General features: G+C 33.5%; 2 protein-coding genes across 2 annotated transcripts in view; both read right to left on the minus strand.

The window, feature by feature from the left end:
- LOC132795763 (protein PRRC2A) overlaps nt 1-20,003 on the minus strand; it is a 62,308-nt gene that overhangs the window by 21,419 nt on the left and 20,886 nt on the right. The window contains 1 exon segment of the mRNA XM_060806643.1: nt 15,549-15,591. The gene's annotated coding sequence lies outside the window, so the exon portion shown is untranslated.
- On the minus strand, nt 779-8,011 carry LOC132795647 (S-phase kinase-associated protein 1). Its single transcript, XM_060806505.1, has 2 exons — nt 7,601-8,011; nt 779-904 (listed from the first exon to the last, which is right to left on the minus strand). The coding sequence occupies exons 1-2, from the start codon at nt 8,009-8,011 to the stop codon at nt 779-781; spliced, it is 537 nt and encodes a 178-aa protein (XP_060662488.1).

Here is a 20,003-nt window from a genome sequence, read left to right on the forward strand (position 1 = left end):
TAAATGTTCGTTCATTTATAAGTAGTATAGTATATATGTATAAGTAATATAGTAGTATAATATAATATAATGTAGTATAATTTAAATACAAATAATAAGAACAAGAAAAAGACACAGTCTATTGTGCTTGACCCCATTTTAAATAATAGTAAAACAGTGCCGTATTATTCTTATAATATACCGAGTTAATATACCATAAAAACTTCAATATATGTACCAACGGCTATATTTGGTATCTTTATATAGACAACATTGAAAATATACCATAGAATCCACAAATATACCAGAAAGTAAGACAAAGAAGTTGTTTTTAATGTACACTTAAGAATTGAGGCTTAGGAATTAAGACTAAATATACTTAGATACAGCATATGACGAGTATTTTTGCTGTTTTAGTTGAGGTAATTTGTTTTTCTAAAAACGTTTGATTACTATCAAAATTATTAATGTACATATATTATTAAGGGTTTTATGAATGTGTAAATTAGAATTTTCATCATGTTTAGAATATATTCAATTGAGTTGCAAGAAATGTTTGCTCAATGAATAATCAGATTTCAGATAACATAACATAGATTAAAAAGTTGCCTTTTTCCATGCACTAAGAATTTTTTTTCTTATTTTTTTTAAGCAAAATTTGTGCAATTTAAACAAAAGAAAATAGCGAGATGCAGCTAATTTATTTGGGAGCTCAATCTGATAATTTAGAGAAACAACTAAAGATTTCCTAGTCAAGAGAAATCAATGACAAACTGCGGCAATCAATTTCAACAGCAAGTTAAATGCAAATGTGTTCTTTTGTGTCGGTCAGCTTCAGCCTCAGTATTGATCTTGTCCAGACGTCAACGTCAAAGTCATCGACATCGACATCGTCATCGGCATCGTTATCGTTATCGTGATGCAACTGCAAGCGAAAGGCGGAAATTGCTCGATTCAGTGAGCGCACGCCGCAGGAATTAAGTAAAAGAAACAAAACAGTAAACGTGAAAGAAAAACAAAAACAAAGAAAAGAAAAAACACTTTTCAGGTGGCAAAAGAAAAGCTGAATGGAGAAGAATGTCACAATGTAGCACACAGCACACAAGTGTGTAAGTGTGTGAGTGTACTTTTTGATGATTTCTTATTGCCAAGTTGCCAACAGTTGGTCAACACTTGACGCCCAGTTAATTGCTTGCAACACACACACACACACACATACTGGCATTTTTCTGCCAGCTGTTTGCTCAACTGTGCGTGCACAGTACATACATCAAAATTACATTAGTTCGCATCGCATTGGATCGTATCGTATCGTATCGTATCGGGTAACTGAACTATATAGGCATAGTCAGTAAGAGAAACATTACCAACAACTATCCAAGTATCCAAGTATCCAACTAACCAAGTGACCCATTTTTATTAAGTACAACAAACGCGACGTTCGGCATCGAGTTTCGGTCTCGATGTGTTAATTAGTCGCCTCTTTGCTTTACTTTTGTATTTTTATTTTGCCTCTTTGCCTTTTATTTGCTTTGATGTTTGCCAACTGTTTTCTTAATGATCAACCCGGTGTATGCACACCTCGAGATCGCTTTGCGAGTGCTACCAATTACGATCCAAAGTCTCAGCTTAACAACGGCATACCACACAGAACTCGGACAACTTTGCTTCAATGGGCAGGTTAAGTTGAGTACTTAATTCTCTTTATTTCCTTCTTTGTATACCGTATCACTAACCTTTCTACTCACCCAAAAACACACAAAATACTGCAAAGGAAGGAAGCGAGCTTACTTGGCTGTGAGATACTAGCTATATTATGTTGAAAAGGGCAAAACATTGCGGTATTATTCTTAAAATATACCAAATCTTTATTATCCTTAAAATATCCCAGAATAATATACCACAAAAATTCTAAAAATATACAAACCGATGTATTATTTATTCATTATACTAAATTAATATATCACAAAATACTAAAATATACAAAAATCGGTATTATCCTCGTTTTATACTATATTATTTACCAAAAGAGGTATTATTTTTATGATGTATGAAATAAATATACCAAAAGTATATACTATATACAAAGTATACCAAATTAATGTATCGCAAAAATACTAAAATATACCGAGCGCAATTCTTGGTATATAGACTATACTATATATATATATACTATATACTATAGTCTATGGCTAAAAGGTGTTCACACAGACAGACAGACAGACAGTCGGCTATATTTTTTCGCTTATTGACGATGAACAAATATACCATAATATACCGAACGTTATTTTTGGTTTATTGATAAAACACTACACACATGATATACCATTGAGTACAAAATATATCAGACTGTGAGCGGTTGAGATATTAATTAAGGGTAAAAGAGCTTCTCTTAAACTACAGTTTTCTATTTTTCTTGCTTCTGGCAAATATCTTAAGCGCTAATGAAGTTACAAAGTTACAATATAATAAGGTAAGGTAAGACTTCTTCATTTATTCGTTTAACTTACAAAATAATTATATATTTGTAAGCCGAAGGCTAAGCTAGTGATAATTTTAATTATATTTAACTTTTATAAATAAAATAAATAAATTATATGTTTGTCTTTTATCAAAATTGATGCAATTAGTTCATTATAGGTTCATTAAATACAAAGTATTAATTATTTGTAATTTTGGCATACAACTTTTAATAAACAATGCGTCGGCAATTCACCTTCAATGTATGTAAATCGATTGAAACTTCGTATAGTAAAATAGTTATTCTATTAGGTTCAAGCTAAACTCAAAATTCAATCATAATTTTCTCTTACTTAATTAGAAAAGTTATGAACAAATTAAGTGAAAGTAAATGATGATCGAATTTTGAGTTTGGTCTTAACCTTATAGAATAACTATTTGAATAAACGAAAATCAAAATCTAGTATATTAGATCTATCAACCTTTAAATTCTGATTAACTTTCTAAGAGTGTTAAAATTAATTTTACTTGTGCGCTTACATTTTGTTTTACATCTAAAACCAATTGAACTAACAATTGCACAACAAAGAAATATAACGCATACGCCGCATAGGCCAACAAAGAAAACACATGCAAATAAATTAAACACAGGCGCCATCTAGTGTTCAAGTGTGTTTCAATGTTCAAGAGTTCTTTCAAGTTCTTCAACGTTTTGTCATGATTTTGTCAAATGCATTTGTCAAACATGAAGCGTTAAACATCAGAGGCGATGTCACAAAAAAACCGCATAATAAGAATTGTGTGTGGAAGCCACAAATTGCACTTGAGGACAACTGTCAAATGGTGTAAATACAACAAAACAAAATGAACAAAAAACAACAACAAGAGAAGCAATAAGCGATACAAAGCGATACATTTGCCGCCCTTGAAACATTTGCTGAATAACCGAAACCTTGAAACTGAAACTTCAAATTGAAACCGTAACAGCAAACGGAGACTGAAACTGAAACTGAAACTCAAACTCGAGACTGAATGAATACTGCTGTAAATGTGGATCAGAAAAACGCTGCACGTCGTTGGTTGGAGCCGACAAATTTGCTGTCGATTCACGAGAGTCACGAGACCAAAGAGAGACCAAGAAACCAAATTCGAATGCCTTCCGCTGGTGGCAAGTGCTACACATCAACATCAACAGCAACAGCAACAACAACTCTATTATGCATGGAACGCCGGCGAAATCAAAGCGCCAAAGACATCAACTAAATGATTGCAGAGGCAGAGGCAGCAGCAGCAGCAGCAGCCCCCAAGCAACAGCAGCCAAAAGTTGTCGGTGATTAAACAATGCTCGTAAAAAAGAAACAATTATTGAGCGAGAGCAAGAGCGAGACGGAGGAGCGTGAGTTTGGTTAAATGTTTGGCGAGATGCTCGCTTCGTCGCTTAATGAATGAATGAATCGAATGATCAGGCGAACGATCGAAACGATCAAACGAATGCAGTCAAAAGCAAATGAATCGCTGCAGAGACTTGAAGCGTGAGATTGTGCGAGCGGAACTCGTAAATCAACGAGTTGTTGTTGGTGTTATCGATGTTGTTGCTGGCGATTGTCGTCAGCATCTGCCACAGTTGCCACTGTGCAACACTCTTCGTTGATCATCATCAACGGGAGGCGTTAAAATGTTCGATAAGCAGTACACAACAATTTAGTGTACTTTTTTTGATTAATCGTCTTTGGGGTGTGGAGTGTTTGCTTTTTGGTTTTTTTCCTTTGCTTTTTATGCCATTTATCGGGGGCATTAATTGGACGCAAGCTGCAAAAATTCCGACTGCCGTTTAATTGAGGAATCAGCCCGTCAGATCGTGCCACACGCATCTGGCCAAAAACAGTTGCAACATGCAACAACAACAACAACTTAGGGAAATTGCAAAACATTTGGCCAACTCTCGCGACTTCGATATCCGGTTGACTTAGACAACGACTTCGACTTCGAGTTCGAGTTGTTCAACAACTTATTAAATCATTTTTGTGTATATGTTTTCTTGCACTTTTCGTGGCTGCAAAATACAAAAAAAAAGTTGCACGCAAAATGCATTTTCCAAAGCAACAGCAAAACAAAAAAAAATCTGCATAAAAATAATAATATTCAACACACTTGGCTCATATGGAAAAAAGTTGTAAGCACAGCGCAAAAAGGAAGTGATAACTCAACTCAGAGTTGGGTTGTAGAATTTACAAATAAGAGAACCTGGGATCAAGTCCAGAAATGAGTCACTCTGAATTATGAACGACATATTTAATGCTTCCTTATTTGACAAGTTATGAAACTTTAGAAAGTTGCGAAATGTAAATAAATAGCTAAGAAAGTTGATAGCTTAGAATTCATAAATCATATTTAAGTACGTAAAAATCATATTTAAGGAGTAAACATATACTAAAATTATTTGAGAAACATGTAGATTTGCTCTAATGCTTATACATATTCACTTCAAAATTCGTATTAAAGTGATAATAACTAAATAAAATAAAAAACAAGTAAGAAAGTTACAGTCGAGTGTGCTCGACTGTGAGATACCCGCTACCCATTTTAAAAAAAGGCAAAATATTGCGGTATTATTTTCAAAATTTACCGAAAATACTAAAAATATACCAAATTTTGCGGGGGGCGGAAGTTGGCGTGGCAAAAATTTGAAACAAACTTGATCTGCGTGCAAACATAACAAATGCTGTAGAAAATTATAGCTCTATCTCTTATAGTCTCTGAGATCTAGGTGTTCATACGGACAGACGGACGGACGGACAGACAGACAGACAGACAGACAGACAGACGGACATGGCTATATCGTCTCGGCTGTTGACGCTGATCAAGAATATATATACTTTATAGGGTCGGAGATGCCTCCTTCTACCTGTTACATACATTTCCTGCCGGCACAAAGTTATAATACCCTACTACCCTATGGGTAGCGGGTATAATAAAACAGGAATGAAAGCTACAGTCGTGTTTGCTCGACTGTAAGATACCCGCAACCCATTTGAATAAAAGCAAAACAGTGCTGTATTATTCTAAAACTATACTAGATTAATCTACCACAAAAATGTCATAGACTACATTTGGTATATTTATATAGAACAACATTTAAAATATGCCATAGAGTACACAAATATACCACATCGTCAGTCAAGTAAGTCGGCGCTTTATCCATACAAAAGAATTTCTTAAATAACAATAACAATTTCAGGAATCATAATTCTGTTATTTATACTAAAATTCTTGGGCGTGGCAAAAAATGAATAGTTTTATATCTCAATAAATATTATATTTATGTATCATATTTTATTGATTTTCTTTTGCAAACTTGTAACTGTTCAATTTTTATGTTATTTATTATGAATTTGTTCATTAATAGAGAAATCATTTACTTTAATTTGAATTGTAGTTCAAATTTTCTTCAAAGTTGATATTTGCTTACACAATTGAATTTAATAATTTGTTCAGTCAATTTTCAAGCCGCCTTTGCTTGAGAAAAGTTTTGCTTATACAAAAGTGAATTAGAAATTTGGAAAACAATATCAACAACATCCTGTGTTTAGCTGAGCACAATTTTGTGTGATGATCATCTCTCTCTCTCTCTCTCTCTCTCTCTCTCTCTTGCTGATGATCTACAATATTTATGCCACTCATAATCAAGCATTTGAATTGTCGGTTGCATTTGGCGAACGTTATTTCCCAACAGTTTCACCTGCTGCAACTCTAATGTTATTTCCCATGCTCTTTTTTTTTCTTGCGCGCGCGCACTTGAAAAAAAAGCTGTGTAAAAGTGTGGCATATGTGAAAAGCAGAAAACACACGCCCACCAACCAATGCGACCACCATTGTGTTTGATGGCGAGAAAGTTTTCTTTTTGCTGTTTTTATTTGCCACACTCTGCGCAATTGAGGTTGAGGTTGAGGTTCACCACTTGCCACTTGTCACAACACTCGCGTTGCAGCCACATAAATTGCACAGACAAATAAATTGTCATGACACTGAGTGGCACTTTACAACACTGGTTGTCAGAATTTTGAAAGCCAAGACACAAGTGGTGAAAATGGCTTGAAAGTAAATATATTTATACATTATTTTTTGCTGTACCCTTGAAAGTTATTCTAAAAATAAAACAATATAGTTTTTATAATAAATGTTTAAATGTTAAATAAAACGGTGTACACGAAAATATTGTTAAAATAATAAAGTGCTAATGAAAACTGAAAAGTGTCTGAAAATGTGATATTATTTTTCCATTTCCTAGAAAGTAATTCTAATAATAACCAAATATTTTTTTTATGATAGTAAAAACTTGAAATAAAATGATTTTTGAAATGTTGAAATTCAGAAATTAAATGTTTTCGAAAAATGATGTTAAAATTATCAAAAAGTATTAAACAAAAATAGTAAATTAATGCTAAAGAATACTCAAAAGTATCTAAGACATTATTTTTTCCAGTCATAGAAAAGCAAATCCAATAATAAATATATTTTGTATGATAGCAAAAGTCAACAACAAAATGTTTTCCAACAAAAATGTTTAAATAATCAGCAAAAACCAAATAAAAATTGCTAAGAAAAAAGGCTAACTTTGTAACTAATAACACTAACACTAAAAATCGCTAAATCTAGCCAAAAGTAACAACACTACTCGAAAGTCCAGCAAAAGAAGAACGAAAAAAGGCTAACTTTGTAACCAATAGCAAGCACTAAAAGTCGCTAAATCTAGCCAAAAGTGACAACAATGCTCGAAAGTCCACCAAAAGAAGAGCGAAAAAAGGCTAACTCTGTAACTAGTAGCTAACACTAAAAATCGCTAAATCTAGCCAAAAGTGACAACACTGCTCGAAAGTCCAGCAAACGACGAACAATTTCTATTTATTTTGGCGAGTTGAGTTTTATAGCACTGAGCCAACGTGCGCCCACAAAAAGCTGGCAGCTACGTCAAACGAGCAGCTGCAATAACAACAACAATAAACAACAAGAAAACCAACACAAAAATCAAGGGCTAGAGCAATGTTTTCCTTAGGAAAAAGGATGCCAGATGCGGTAAGATAAATAAATAAAGCATGTCGCTTTAAACAAAACAAATGTGTGTACGACAAAATTAATCTAACGGCGAAATGGTTCCCATAACATGCAGATACAGTTCGCTCGAGCCACGAATGCGCAATTTGCGAGCACAGAGCTTGAGCAACCAACGTATTTCGAGATAATCGGCACCCTGCATTATCGATCGCACAACCGGCAGCTTCTCCCTGAGGAACTCCTTGTCCCAGTCATCGATCTGGTATTCAACGTCTTCGGGTTCTATTTTTGACTGCACCCACTGTGGCTCCTCGTCGTCCTTATGAAACTCCAGCCACAGTAGAATCTTGAGGAGCTCTTCGGAATTGATGCCATGCATGGCAAGCTTCAGTTCGTTTCCCTCATCGAGGTCGCAGTATTTCAGCATGTTTTGTATCACCATCGATCGCTGCAGCACCTTGATATCGATGGCGATTATACGTCGATCTCTGGTCTCCAATCGTATGAAATTCTTCTCCATTTGGTATAATTAGTTGTTGAGTTTACCAAATATTTTTACTATGGATTCTCACTTTATTAACACTACAATTTGACAGGGAAATCAGGGCATACTAACATATATAGAAAGTCAAAATTACTTGTATTTCTCATTGTGAGTTATTAAACATTTGTTTATTTTCAATTGTTGGGATTAACTTGTCTATATTAATATTTATGAGTTTCTTGCAGTCACCTAAAATTTCGCCTCTTACTCGTAAATACCGCAAGTTATTTATTTTATTATGTTCAATAAATTTTTAAGTATTACCTATAAAACACTGCTAATCACTTTGGTGTAATACAAAACATGAAGTAATTTTAACAAGTTAACGTAAATGAAGACAGAAAAAAAAAAGAGTGAGAGAGAAAGAGAAGTGATTGTTAAAATATACCGAATTAATATACCCAAAAACATATTTGTTACAACTATATACTTCTGCATTCCAAATATACCATAGTATACAAAATATACCACAGATTGTCAACCAAAGCAACTATGATATTTTTTTGGTTGATACCAAATAAATATACTGAAAAACATATTCGGCTTAACAATATACTACTAGATAATGAATATACCATTGAGCACAAATTGAAGTATACAAAATATACCTCAGATTTATAATAAAAGTAATTATGCTATAAAATTATGAAATCATTTCTTGATAGTAAATTAAAATACCCCAAAAACATATACGGGATAACTATATACTACTACATTCTAAATCTACCATAGAATACAAAATATACCACAGATTGACAACCAAATATACTCAAATATACTCAAAAACACATTCGACTCAACAATATACAACTATATTAAGAATATACCATTGGGCACAAATTATAGTATACAAAATATACCTCAGATTTACACCATGCTATGAAATTAGGAAATCATTTCTTGATACTAAATTAAAATACCCCAAAAACATATACGGTATAACTATATACTACTACATTCTAAATATACCATAGTATAAACATTATACCGCAGATTGCCAACCAAAGCAATTAAGCTATGAAATTGTGAAATTATTTCTTGATTTTCTCAAAAAAAAAAAAAAACTTGATCTGCGTGCACTCATAAAGCGAAAAACAAAATTGTTGGCTTTGCGGTGTTCATTCGAACTCTAATCACGAATATATTCTTTATGGCGTCGAAGATTTCTTCTACTGCCAGTTGCATGGATTTCCTGTTCGCACAGAGTTATAAAAATGTCAAATACCATTCACTTAAATTACTTGTTGCCCAAGAGTTGCATAGTTTTTAGTTTCAAAGTCGATTGAAATGGGTTCTCTTATTATTATTTTATGTGCAAGAGGAGACAATCTCAAATATGCCAATTGAAATCGAAGTCGTTTGCAAATAGTTTTGAATTATTTTGCGTTGGAAATTCATATTTGAGCGCAGGCATAAATGGGCATATTTATTGGGCATTTACGAGCACAATGGAGAATTGCAAACGCGACTTCAATCACTTCTACTCCGCCTCTCTCTCTCTCTGATTGGCTCCACCTGCTGAGCTGAGTTGAGCTAAGTTCAGCTTTGGGTTTGGACCCTCGCTTGGTTTGCTTGCTTGGTATTTGTGCACATTTAATGCATTTTTTCGCGTGCTCCGCATAAATTTCCATTCAATTTCATTTCGATGTTGCGGCAGTTTTACTTTTGCTTTTGTTTCTTGACGTTGTCGTTGTTGTCGAATGCCTTTTGTCGCCGCTGCTCAAAACAATTGCAACAAGTGCAACACAACGCCTCGAACAATTATTTGCTATTGAAGAAGCAGAAATCAACAAGTTGCCTACGATCTGCATTTCCATTTTTATGGTTGTTTTTTTGCTTTTTTTTTTTTTTTGGCCAACCGAATACGCTACACAATCGACACATTCGTCATTCGAATAATTCAGTTGGTTCAGTGGTATAATTAAATCGCATTAATTGCAGCAGACACATTGCATTAATCGTATGTATGTGGCAATTGTGAGAACGAATCAAAAGCAGTTGCAAACGTTGGAATACGGAATACGGAACACGACGGCGCATGGAAAAAGGTGGAATACGGAATTCGGAATGGCTGTGAAACGAGACCGAGGCGAAAACAAATCGCATCGACCAACTATTTGTCGACCTCTCTGATTGCGTATTGTGAGTTATAAGAGTCTCGATGCGAACCTGAATCTCCATCTCAGTATCTCAGTCTTCATATGTATCTGTATCTGCATCTGCATCTGCATCCCAATGAGCTGACTGACAAATTGCTTGCATTTGTTAGTTATGACAGGTGCTGAGAGGCCCTTAAACCCGTTATCTGCTTACTAACTTAACTTAACGGTTACCTGCTTGTTAACCTCTTGGCCAGCGGCTGACAACAAACAAACAACAAGCTGAACTGGACAGCGTTCGAAAAACATATTTGCAATGTGATTTTCATTTTAATGATCCCACATTAATTCGAGTTCTCCATTCTTAACCCCTTTTTGGAACAGCATTTTTGAGATTATAATGCATATTTTCATTATTTAGTAATTTAATTCGTCACATGTGCATTTTGAACTGTGTTATTGTAAAGGAAAATCTGTCATTTTAATTTAGTCTGCCCGCAAATTTGCATTCTCATATTATATTATATGATTTTTCTACTTTTTCTATACACCGAAATATATGACTGAGACTAACTACATTTTTAGCTGTATTAATGCAGCTCTTATTGCTAAAAAAAAATAAATTAAAACATCACTAGAAATGTATGATTAACTTAATAAAACTATATCACTTGCGAATGACAAATGTGCTCATAGTTTTATCATAATAACAAGATGGAAAACTACAGTCGAGAATACTTGGCTGCAAAATACCCACAGCCCAATTCAAGGAAACCATATTCTGATAATATACTAAATTAATATACCTAAAAATACCAAAAATATACCAAATATGATACATAGTACTACATTTCAAATATACCGACTAAATCTGAAATATACCGAATGCAGTATATAGGTACTACATTTTAGATATACCATATTAATATACACAAATATACCGAAATATACCGAAAACAATATAAAGTACTACATTTAAAATATACCAAATTAATATACCGAATAAAACAAAAAATATGCCGAAGTCAGTACATAATACTAGATTTAAAATATCTGAAATATACCGAATGCAGTATATAGGTACTACATTTTAGATATACCATATTAATATACACAAATATACCGAAATATACCGAAAACAATATATAGTACTACATTTAAAATATACCAAATTAATATACCGAATAAAACAAAAAATATGCCGAAGTCAGTACATAATACTAGATTTAAAATATACTGAATCAATATATCGAACAAATACTGAAATATACCGAAAACCGTATATAGTAATAAATTTAAAACACATCAAATTAATATACCGAAAAACACTAAAATATACTGAAGGCAGTATACAGTACTACATCTAAAATATACCACAGAATGTAAAATATACCAAAATGACAGCCAACGCAATTAACACTCGATTGCAGTAAGCGTCTTTTGCCATTCAAAAATATTTCTTCAATAACAAGAATCATAAATACTGCAGTTATTAATGAAAATTACACTTGCCATTCAATTTTGTTCGATTTCTGTGATTACTGATTAATATTCGCAGCAAATTGAAAGTACTCTTTAAACTTAACCCTCTAGAAATAGTTTCTATTCAAATTCGATAAACAAATTGGGAGATAAATTGCATGCACTTAAAACGGAAACTAGATGAAGTTCACGTTTATTGCATGCACATAAATGCCATAAAGTTTTGCTATGTAAATTGAGTTTGTTAAACATTTCAATGAACTGAAATTAATCGGCACTAAAACCGAAGAAGAAATAAACCTCAAATGTGTTTTATTGCAGTTTATTCATCTTTTATGACTCGACTTGACTTTTTTCAACGGTTGCTTCTCATTGTAGCCAAAGTAAATTGAACAGCGGCAGCAGCTAAGATTGCGCCTTTTTATTTTGGCAGGCGTAATTGAAAAGCCGACAACCGCAACACGAAGCACGAAAAAAGCAAAGAGCGAAAAGCGAAAAGGAAAATGAATTTGCTGCAGATGATGATGATAATGATGATGATTAAATGCTGATGATGATGCGCGTGCCGTGGCGCCATTTGGCCATTTGGCGATTTGGCCAAAAAGCGAAACGATCTTTGTGCAAATTTGTTAACGCTTCCGGCCAGGCCAACAAGATGAAGCTAAAGTTGGAGTTGAAGTTGGACAGGTTCACTGGCTGCCCAGCTGACAAAGCTCAAGCTGAAGCCTTGCTACTGTTAATAGCAACAACAATGGCAATAATAATAATAACAATAATAACAGCAACAGCAACAGCTGCAACTTTGCCTTTTGATAGCTGTCCGACATTCACTTTGCCTTCTCGCTCAATGCCAAGGAAAAACGCGTCATAATTTCCGCGCTGCTTTTCACATTGGGAATTCCAAGTTTCAAATCAAACTCGACTTGATTTGTATTTGAATTTGAATTTGAATGGGCAGCGGGTGAAAGATGAGATTGCACTTTTTGCATAAATAATTATGTCTCTTCATTGGCGCTCTATCGAAATAATTGTTACAAAGAATTGCTGCTGTTGGTTTTTCCGACAATTTTCAAGTGCCTTTGGCACTTTGAAGCAATTAAAAAAATAAAAAAAAAAGTAAAAACAACTTGGCCCGGAAGCCGTACCCAAAACTGAACATTGCTTGGGTTAATGGGCAAATGGTCAAGACATCGAGATCGTGTTATATGTGGTCCCAGCTAGAACAGCAGCAGCGGAGACCCGTTAATTATGGCTAATAAATATTAACTGCCAAAAGAGCAATAAACTAAAAGCTAAACTACCGATAAAGACAACTACTGGCAAAACCTAAAAAGACAAAACTGTAACTAAGTTGAAACTCAGTTTTGCAGTCGCCAGTCTCTCTCTCTGGTCTCTGGTCTCTGGTGTCTGGTGTCTAATGTCTGATGTCTTTTTTGTGGCAGTATCTGTCTGGGATTGGTCGTATTTCATGCTAGTTAATTGCAGGCCCACATTGTAGTTCGCTGCGAAGGAGGCACACGCACCACTGTGCACAGTGGTCTACGAGACAACCAAATTCCAACAGCTTAATTCACTTTTTATTCTAAACTTGTTTCTACAACTCATTCGTGTATTCATTTCTATTAAATTCATTTGAAATCACTCAAAAAAAAAAACAAACTCGAAAACTTATAAATTATTTCGTTTTCTTATGAATTAATTTCCATAGTTTAATTAATTCTTTTTTTTTATGCAACACTATTTTTAACAACTTTTCATAGAATTTACTAAGTTTATGCATTTTTTTTAAATTCGTTGAATGTGAAATACAACAAAATATTTAAGCAGAAGTAATATATAAGTTTTATATTTTTAAATGTTTTCTAAAAATTTATTTCTACTACTAAAACTGTTCCAATTCTTACTACTACAATTCAGCAAACAGTAATTTAAGTTTTTAATCATAATTGCAGGAGACTAAAATAAAGAATACTTAAACATTTCAACCGAATTTAATAAATCGAAAATGTTGAATATAGAAATACAGTAAGTTTACTTTAAAATAAAAGTTATAACATTTAATTGCTTAGTGAAAGATCCGTAATATTTAAAGTATCAACATTTTACGAAACTTGAACTATTTATTTCAAAGTTATAACATTTATCTTGAAAAAATAAAAATACTACAGTTTTAATAAAACTCTTTTTCTATAGACAATCAATTGTGTGCTTAAATACTTTTTCATCTTATGACTCTCTAAGCTATCTTAACTCTGTAAGATGCTAACCTTTTTTCTGTTTTTATTGTATATAATAATACAATAATACATATTGAATTTTAATAAATTAAAAAAAATATATTTATATTTACATCTTATGACTTATGACTTAAGTTATCATAACTCTTTAATCTCCTATTCATTTTTACTAAAATATATAATAATGAATATAATATATACTTTATTGTAGCATATTCCATGCTGATGGACTGCGAATCAAATAAAGATTTGAATTATATTTTTAATTTAATAAATTGAGAATTATATATAATATAAACTTTCTTTCAAGCCAAAGTCACCTTTATAACCTAACATATTTCTAGATTAGCCGTTTAACTAAAAGGAATTTATTTTGCTGTCATGCAAATCGTAGCTGGTTGCACTGTGCCTGTGCTAGTGTGTGTGTGTGTGTTTGTGACTGTTACTCGCAACTGGTCATTAAACAACGTTTAAACAAACGCCCCTCTCGCAGTGTCTCGATTATGCTATATAGCCTCTAGGTTGGAATCATGTTATATGCTAGATAACTGAGATTATTTTGCAGCAGCAGCAGCCGCAGCTTGTCTCCTCTATTGGTTGAAGTATTTTTTAGATTCAGTTTCAGTTTCAGTTTGAGTTTGGGTTGCGATTTCCTCGTATGCAAATCGCAGACAATGCTGGCAATTATTTAGCAAATATTGTAATGGAGTAGTTATCAGCACGTTATAAAGCAATAGAGCTCCAATTAGAACGCTTGACACTCACAGAAAGAGACAGAGACAGCCAGAGAAAAGAGAGGAGGACAGAGAGAGAGAGAGGTGTTGCATGTGGCTGCAATTTGGTCGCATTACAAAATATTTCGTAATAATTGAATAACATTTGTTGTTGTCGATCGGTCGATCGATTGAACGGTCGATCGGTCAGGCCAATCAATATGTTGTGTTGTGTTGTGTTGTGTGTAGTTGAGTTTGAAATTTGAAATTGAAATTGAATTTAATTAAAGTTGATTATTATGACAAAATGATTAATTAAGCCAATGTGAGACGCCCACTTGGGCCAGGCCAAGCGCAAAAGGCCTAAATAAATGCAACACTGATCATACTATATATATATATGTATATATACATATGTCTAGCGTACAGTCAGCGACAACAAGCAGCGGCCACAAGTGTCGTTGTTAATGATTATTGAAGCTGGCGACATGTCTGCTCGCTAAATTGTTGCTAATGTCGTGCTATAATTCAATGCAAACGCCTCATAAACAAACAACTTTGTTAACGACGAACACAATGAGAGGGGGGAGGGAGAAGGGGGGAGGGGGTCTCCTATCAGTTGCAAGTGTTGAAGTCATAAATCTGCATAACGATCATGCGTGTTTGTGAATGTGTTGCGATCACAATTGTTGGGCACTTTAAAGTGCGTGTGTGGGTTTTGTTAACAGTTTTGTTTTTTGTTTAACTTGCGAGTCACTCACGTTTGTTGTTACGTTGTGTTGGCCTTTCACCCACTCGGAAAACACAGACAGACAGACAGACAGACAGACAGACAGAGAGACAATTACTGTAATTTAAGAATCGCTTAGTTTTGCGTTGTGGGTTTTCAGAAACTGCATTCGAGTGGGCAACGCACTCATCTTCTGGTTTGTGTTCTCTCAAATTATCGCTATTAATATGGTAATCCAAATGTGCTACTTACATTTACATCAATGGTCACAAATATTTGACAAATTGATCAGCGACTGCAATGAAAAGGAATAATTGTAAGGAATAAAATCAATTCAATAATAAAACTGTATTCGAAATTGTATTGAATAAAAATTTTAAATTCATAGTTTTAAAGGCAATACTTATTCCACTAAAAAGGCTTATCTTTAGTTTAAAATCAATATTCATTAATAAAAAAATCATGTAATAATAAGTGTAATTCTCTGGCAGAATTTGTGCGACACTTTTAACAATGAAAAAACGTAAACTGAAACAATTTATTAGAACTTCGATTGGTTTTGAAACTTCTTTCTGTTTTACGATAAAATATATAAAATCATAGATTTGTTCATTCATTTTTGCAATTATCTTAAAACCGACAAAATCATTCTTAGTTCTAACTAAAGTGCTAATCAAGAGCTATAAGATTCTTTAGCCACTGATATATTTATGAAGTATGTTATTGTTTATTTAATGTTATTTGCTTAGGCTTTGGAAACATAAAATAAATAAAAATAAATATATAAAGAAGCAATTTCTAAAATATATTATGAAGTTCTTAAAATAAATAATAAAAATAAACTATAAAAAATAAAAAAAACTACAAATAATAAAAGAACTATACATATTAAAACAAAATTTAATTCCCAAATTCTTTAAATATATCTTTAACATAAAAGTTGACGAAGAATGTTAAAATGCAACTAATTTGAAAGTTTCTTTTGCGAAATAAAGAATTCAATTCAAAATATGTATGTTCCTTTTACATTTATTGCTGTTCAACATTTACTTTGCATTAAGTTAAAATGTTGTGCGAAAAGTGATTTAAATGTACACAAAAATATGTGCTCTAACATTAAAACTTGCGCTGTAAACTAAAAATTCATTAGCGAAATAACTTTTATGCTGCTGCTGCCACAAAATTGAATCGTTTCAATAAATGCGTCTAACCAAATGAATTTTCTATGGCCAACGCTCAGTTTGAGTTACACTTCAAGACTTAAAGTCTTAAAATTTGGCCAAAAGAAATTAACACTCGGTTTCATAGGCAAAAAAAAAAAAAAGAAAAAATAACGCTCACTTATCGCATTTAATTGCAATTATAATTTGTCTGAGCTGCAATTAAAGCTTATGCTGTCTGGGAGCTGCTTTCCCCCCTCCTCTCTGCTTCTCCACTCCCTCCAGCGACAGAAGCTGAAATTGTGTCTCAGTCTCAGTTTCAGTTTCAAGTCTCAGTCTTCGTCTCAGTTTCGAGTCTCGAGCCGGAGTCTGGTTTGTCTGCTAGCACAAGTTGATTAGCAATAATAACGCTGTGAATGACTTTAAAATGCCATAAAAGACGTTAACACAGATGCCGGCTCGTGGGACACATCAACCACAGCAATAGCAGCAGCACCTCACTCTCGAGCCACGCCCATTTTAGGGGGGATCGAAGAATGCGCAGACGACCAAATTTAGGCAGCTAAGTAGTTGGCAGCTCAGCACTCAGCACCAAAAGTGGTCAAGAAGCGTGTCACTTGCAACGTGCAACGTGCCACATACAATGTACTTTATATGTGCAACAGGATGTGCATCAACAACATCGACAATCGAGTGCAAATATAATTAAATTTTTGTGTCTCGTTAGAATTCCACGAAACGAAATGTGCGCAAATACTTGGAAATTGGCAAATTGATTGCACAGGAAGCGCATAAATTGAGAACATAAAGCAGCTACAGATACAGATACATATACATTTACAGATACGGATACAATTGCCTCTAGAGAGCAAGAACAAATGACAGCAATTTGGCGAATTGAGCTCAGAGCTGTGTTGCTGTTGAATCAATCCCGCGAGTCGATGACAAATTTATTGCAGCAATTTAAACAGCTGTAGAACTGCAGCTAAAGATACAGATACAGATAAAGATTAAAATTAAGATACATTTGCCGATATAGAGACATACATATGTGTTGCATCTGTTAAGTGATTCAACTGTGATCGATGGCAAATGCAGAAGGAAACACAAATTAGCTCAGAAATTGAAACTTGAAATATGAAAATACTTCATCAAACTGCAAATTAATCCATTTGACAAATTGATAGCATCGCCAAACAGCAGCCAATTGAAAACGGAGGCTGCAACAACTTTGGCGATCTTATCGCACTGACATGTGACAATGACAATGTGATTGGTGGAGTGAGGAGATCGATGGGACCACCAACAGCCCAAAGGCGGTGATTGGCAGCCAACACGACACGACACGAACACGGACACGACACTTTTGGCTTGGAACTTGGCCAACTTAAAGTCCAAAAACATCAACAAGAAGGAAAGTTTCATTTGAGTGTGATCGACTGTGAGTTATCCGCTAACCAATTTCAATAAGCACAAAGCAATGCGGTATTATTTGTAAAATATACCAAATTAATATACTGAAATATATGGGACACCGATATACTGTTTGATTTGTCCAAAAAAAGTGGTATTGTTAGAAAAATATATACAGAATTAATAAATTGGAAAAAATTGTCAAGTATACCAAAGGCTATATGTGGTATATTAATGTATTATTACATTTCAAATATACCGCAGAGTACTTAATATACCAGATTGTTAAAATAATGCGATATTATTCAAAAAATATACTAACCTAATATACTGGAATATATGGGACACCAATATACTGATTCATTTTGCCAAGAAATGCGGTATTGTTCTTAAAACATACTGAAGAAATATACTAGAAAAAATACTGAAGTATACCAAAGCCTACATGTGGTATATTACTAGATTAATACATTTAAAATATACCGTAGAGTACAGAATATACGAGATTATTAATAAAATACTGGATTATTCTTAAGGTATACCAAATTAGCAAAAATATTAAAATATACCGCGGGCTGTTAATGGTACATATGTATATATGTAAGTGTATTATTACATTAATTAATATACCATGTACAGTCAGCGCCACAAAAAAAGCCGCACTTTTAAGGGTTACGAATTTTAAACTTTCAGGGCCTGTGGTTTCATTATATGATTGCGGATTCGCCCAATTTTTTTTTTAATAAGTTAATTGATGGTATGTTAATAAAGGTGCATACCAATTTTTATTTTAAATTTGTTTTTAATATTAAAAAAAATGTTGTTTTTGGTTTCACCCTAGTTTTAGCGACTTTTCACTATTATGGCAAACTTAATGAAAAAAATCATAAAAGTTATAATAATGAAAAAATTCAACAAAAACTATTTTTTTCCAATTGAACACCTTACTAACTATAAAAAAAATTTAAATCTAGGCAATTTAACATTAGACATATTTTTTTAATTTAACTTAATACTTAGAAATGCCGCCTTTGGCCTTAATTACAGACTTTACCCTATGGAGCATAAAATCGTAAATGGAACACAATTATTTCTTTGTTATATCGTATATCCATATTTTTTCTATACTTTGTTTTAGCTCATCCATAGTTTTGGGCTTTCGCTTTCTTTTTTTGGCCCCCATATAGGCCCCAACATTCTCGATTGGACTAAGGTCTGGGCTGTTTCCTGGCCAATCTAAGGACTTAATGCCCAATTCTTTCTTCAAATTTATTATTTTTAGATAGAAAAATGTTCGATTTATCTGAATAAGTTGTTTTGGTAACAATCGGACACTAAGTAACTCACAGATCGCGCTCGATTGCAAGGTGCAGAATCATCCTGAAAAATGGGTTCTTCTTCTTCTTCACTTATGGACTCAATGCTAGGCACAACTCCACTTAAAATTATTTCTTTGTATTTTTCTGCATTGATCATACCCTGAACCATTAAAATTGATTCCGTTTTATATTTGGATATGCATCCCCATACCATAACATACGGTGAATGCTTTACTGTGGCTATGCAGCAATTTTCAGAAAACCGTTACCCACGTCTACGGCGCACCTTGAGAATTCCATCAAATCCAATGAGATTAAATTTGGACTCATCTGAAAATAGCACTCTTGACCAATCAGAATCAGTCCAATTTGAAGAAAGAATTGGGCATTAAGTCCTTAGATTGGCCAGGAAACAGCCCAGACCTTAGTCCAATCGAGAATGTTGGGGCCTATATGGGGGCCAAAAAAAGAAAGCGAAAGCCCAAAACTATGGATGAGCTAAAACAAAGTATAGAAAAATATGGATATACGATATAACAAAGAAATAATTGTGTTCCATTTACGATTTTATGCTCCATAGGGTAAAGTCTGTAATTAAGGCCAAAGGCGGCATTTCTAAGTATTAAGTTAAATTAAAAAAATATGTCTAATGTTAAATTGCCTAGATTTAAATTTTTTTTATAGTTAGTAAGGTGTTCAATTGGAAAAAAATAGTTTTTGTTGAATTTTTTCATTATTATAACTTTTATGATTTTTTTCATTAAGTTTGCCATAATAGTGAAAAGTCGCTAAAACTAGGGTGAAACCAAAAACAA

Source organism: Drosophila nasuta, chromosome X, assembly GCF_023558535.2.
Source record: "Drosophila nasuta strain 15112-1781.00 chromosome X, ASM2355853v1, whole genome shotgun sequence".
NCBI classification, from domain to species: Eukaryota; Metazoa; Arthropoda; class Insecta; order Diptera; family Drosophilidae; genus Drosophila; species Drosophila nasuta.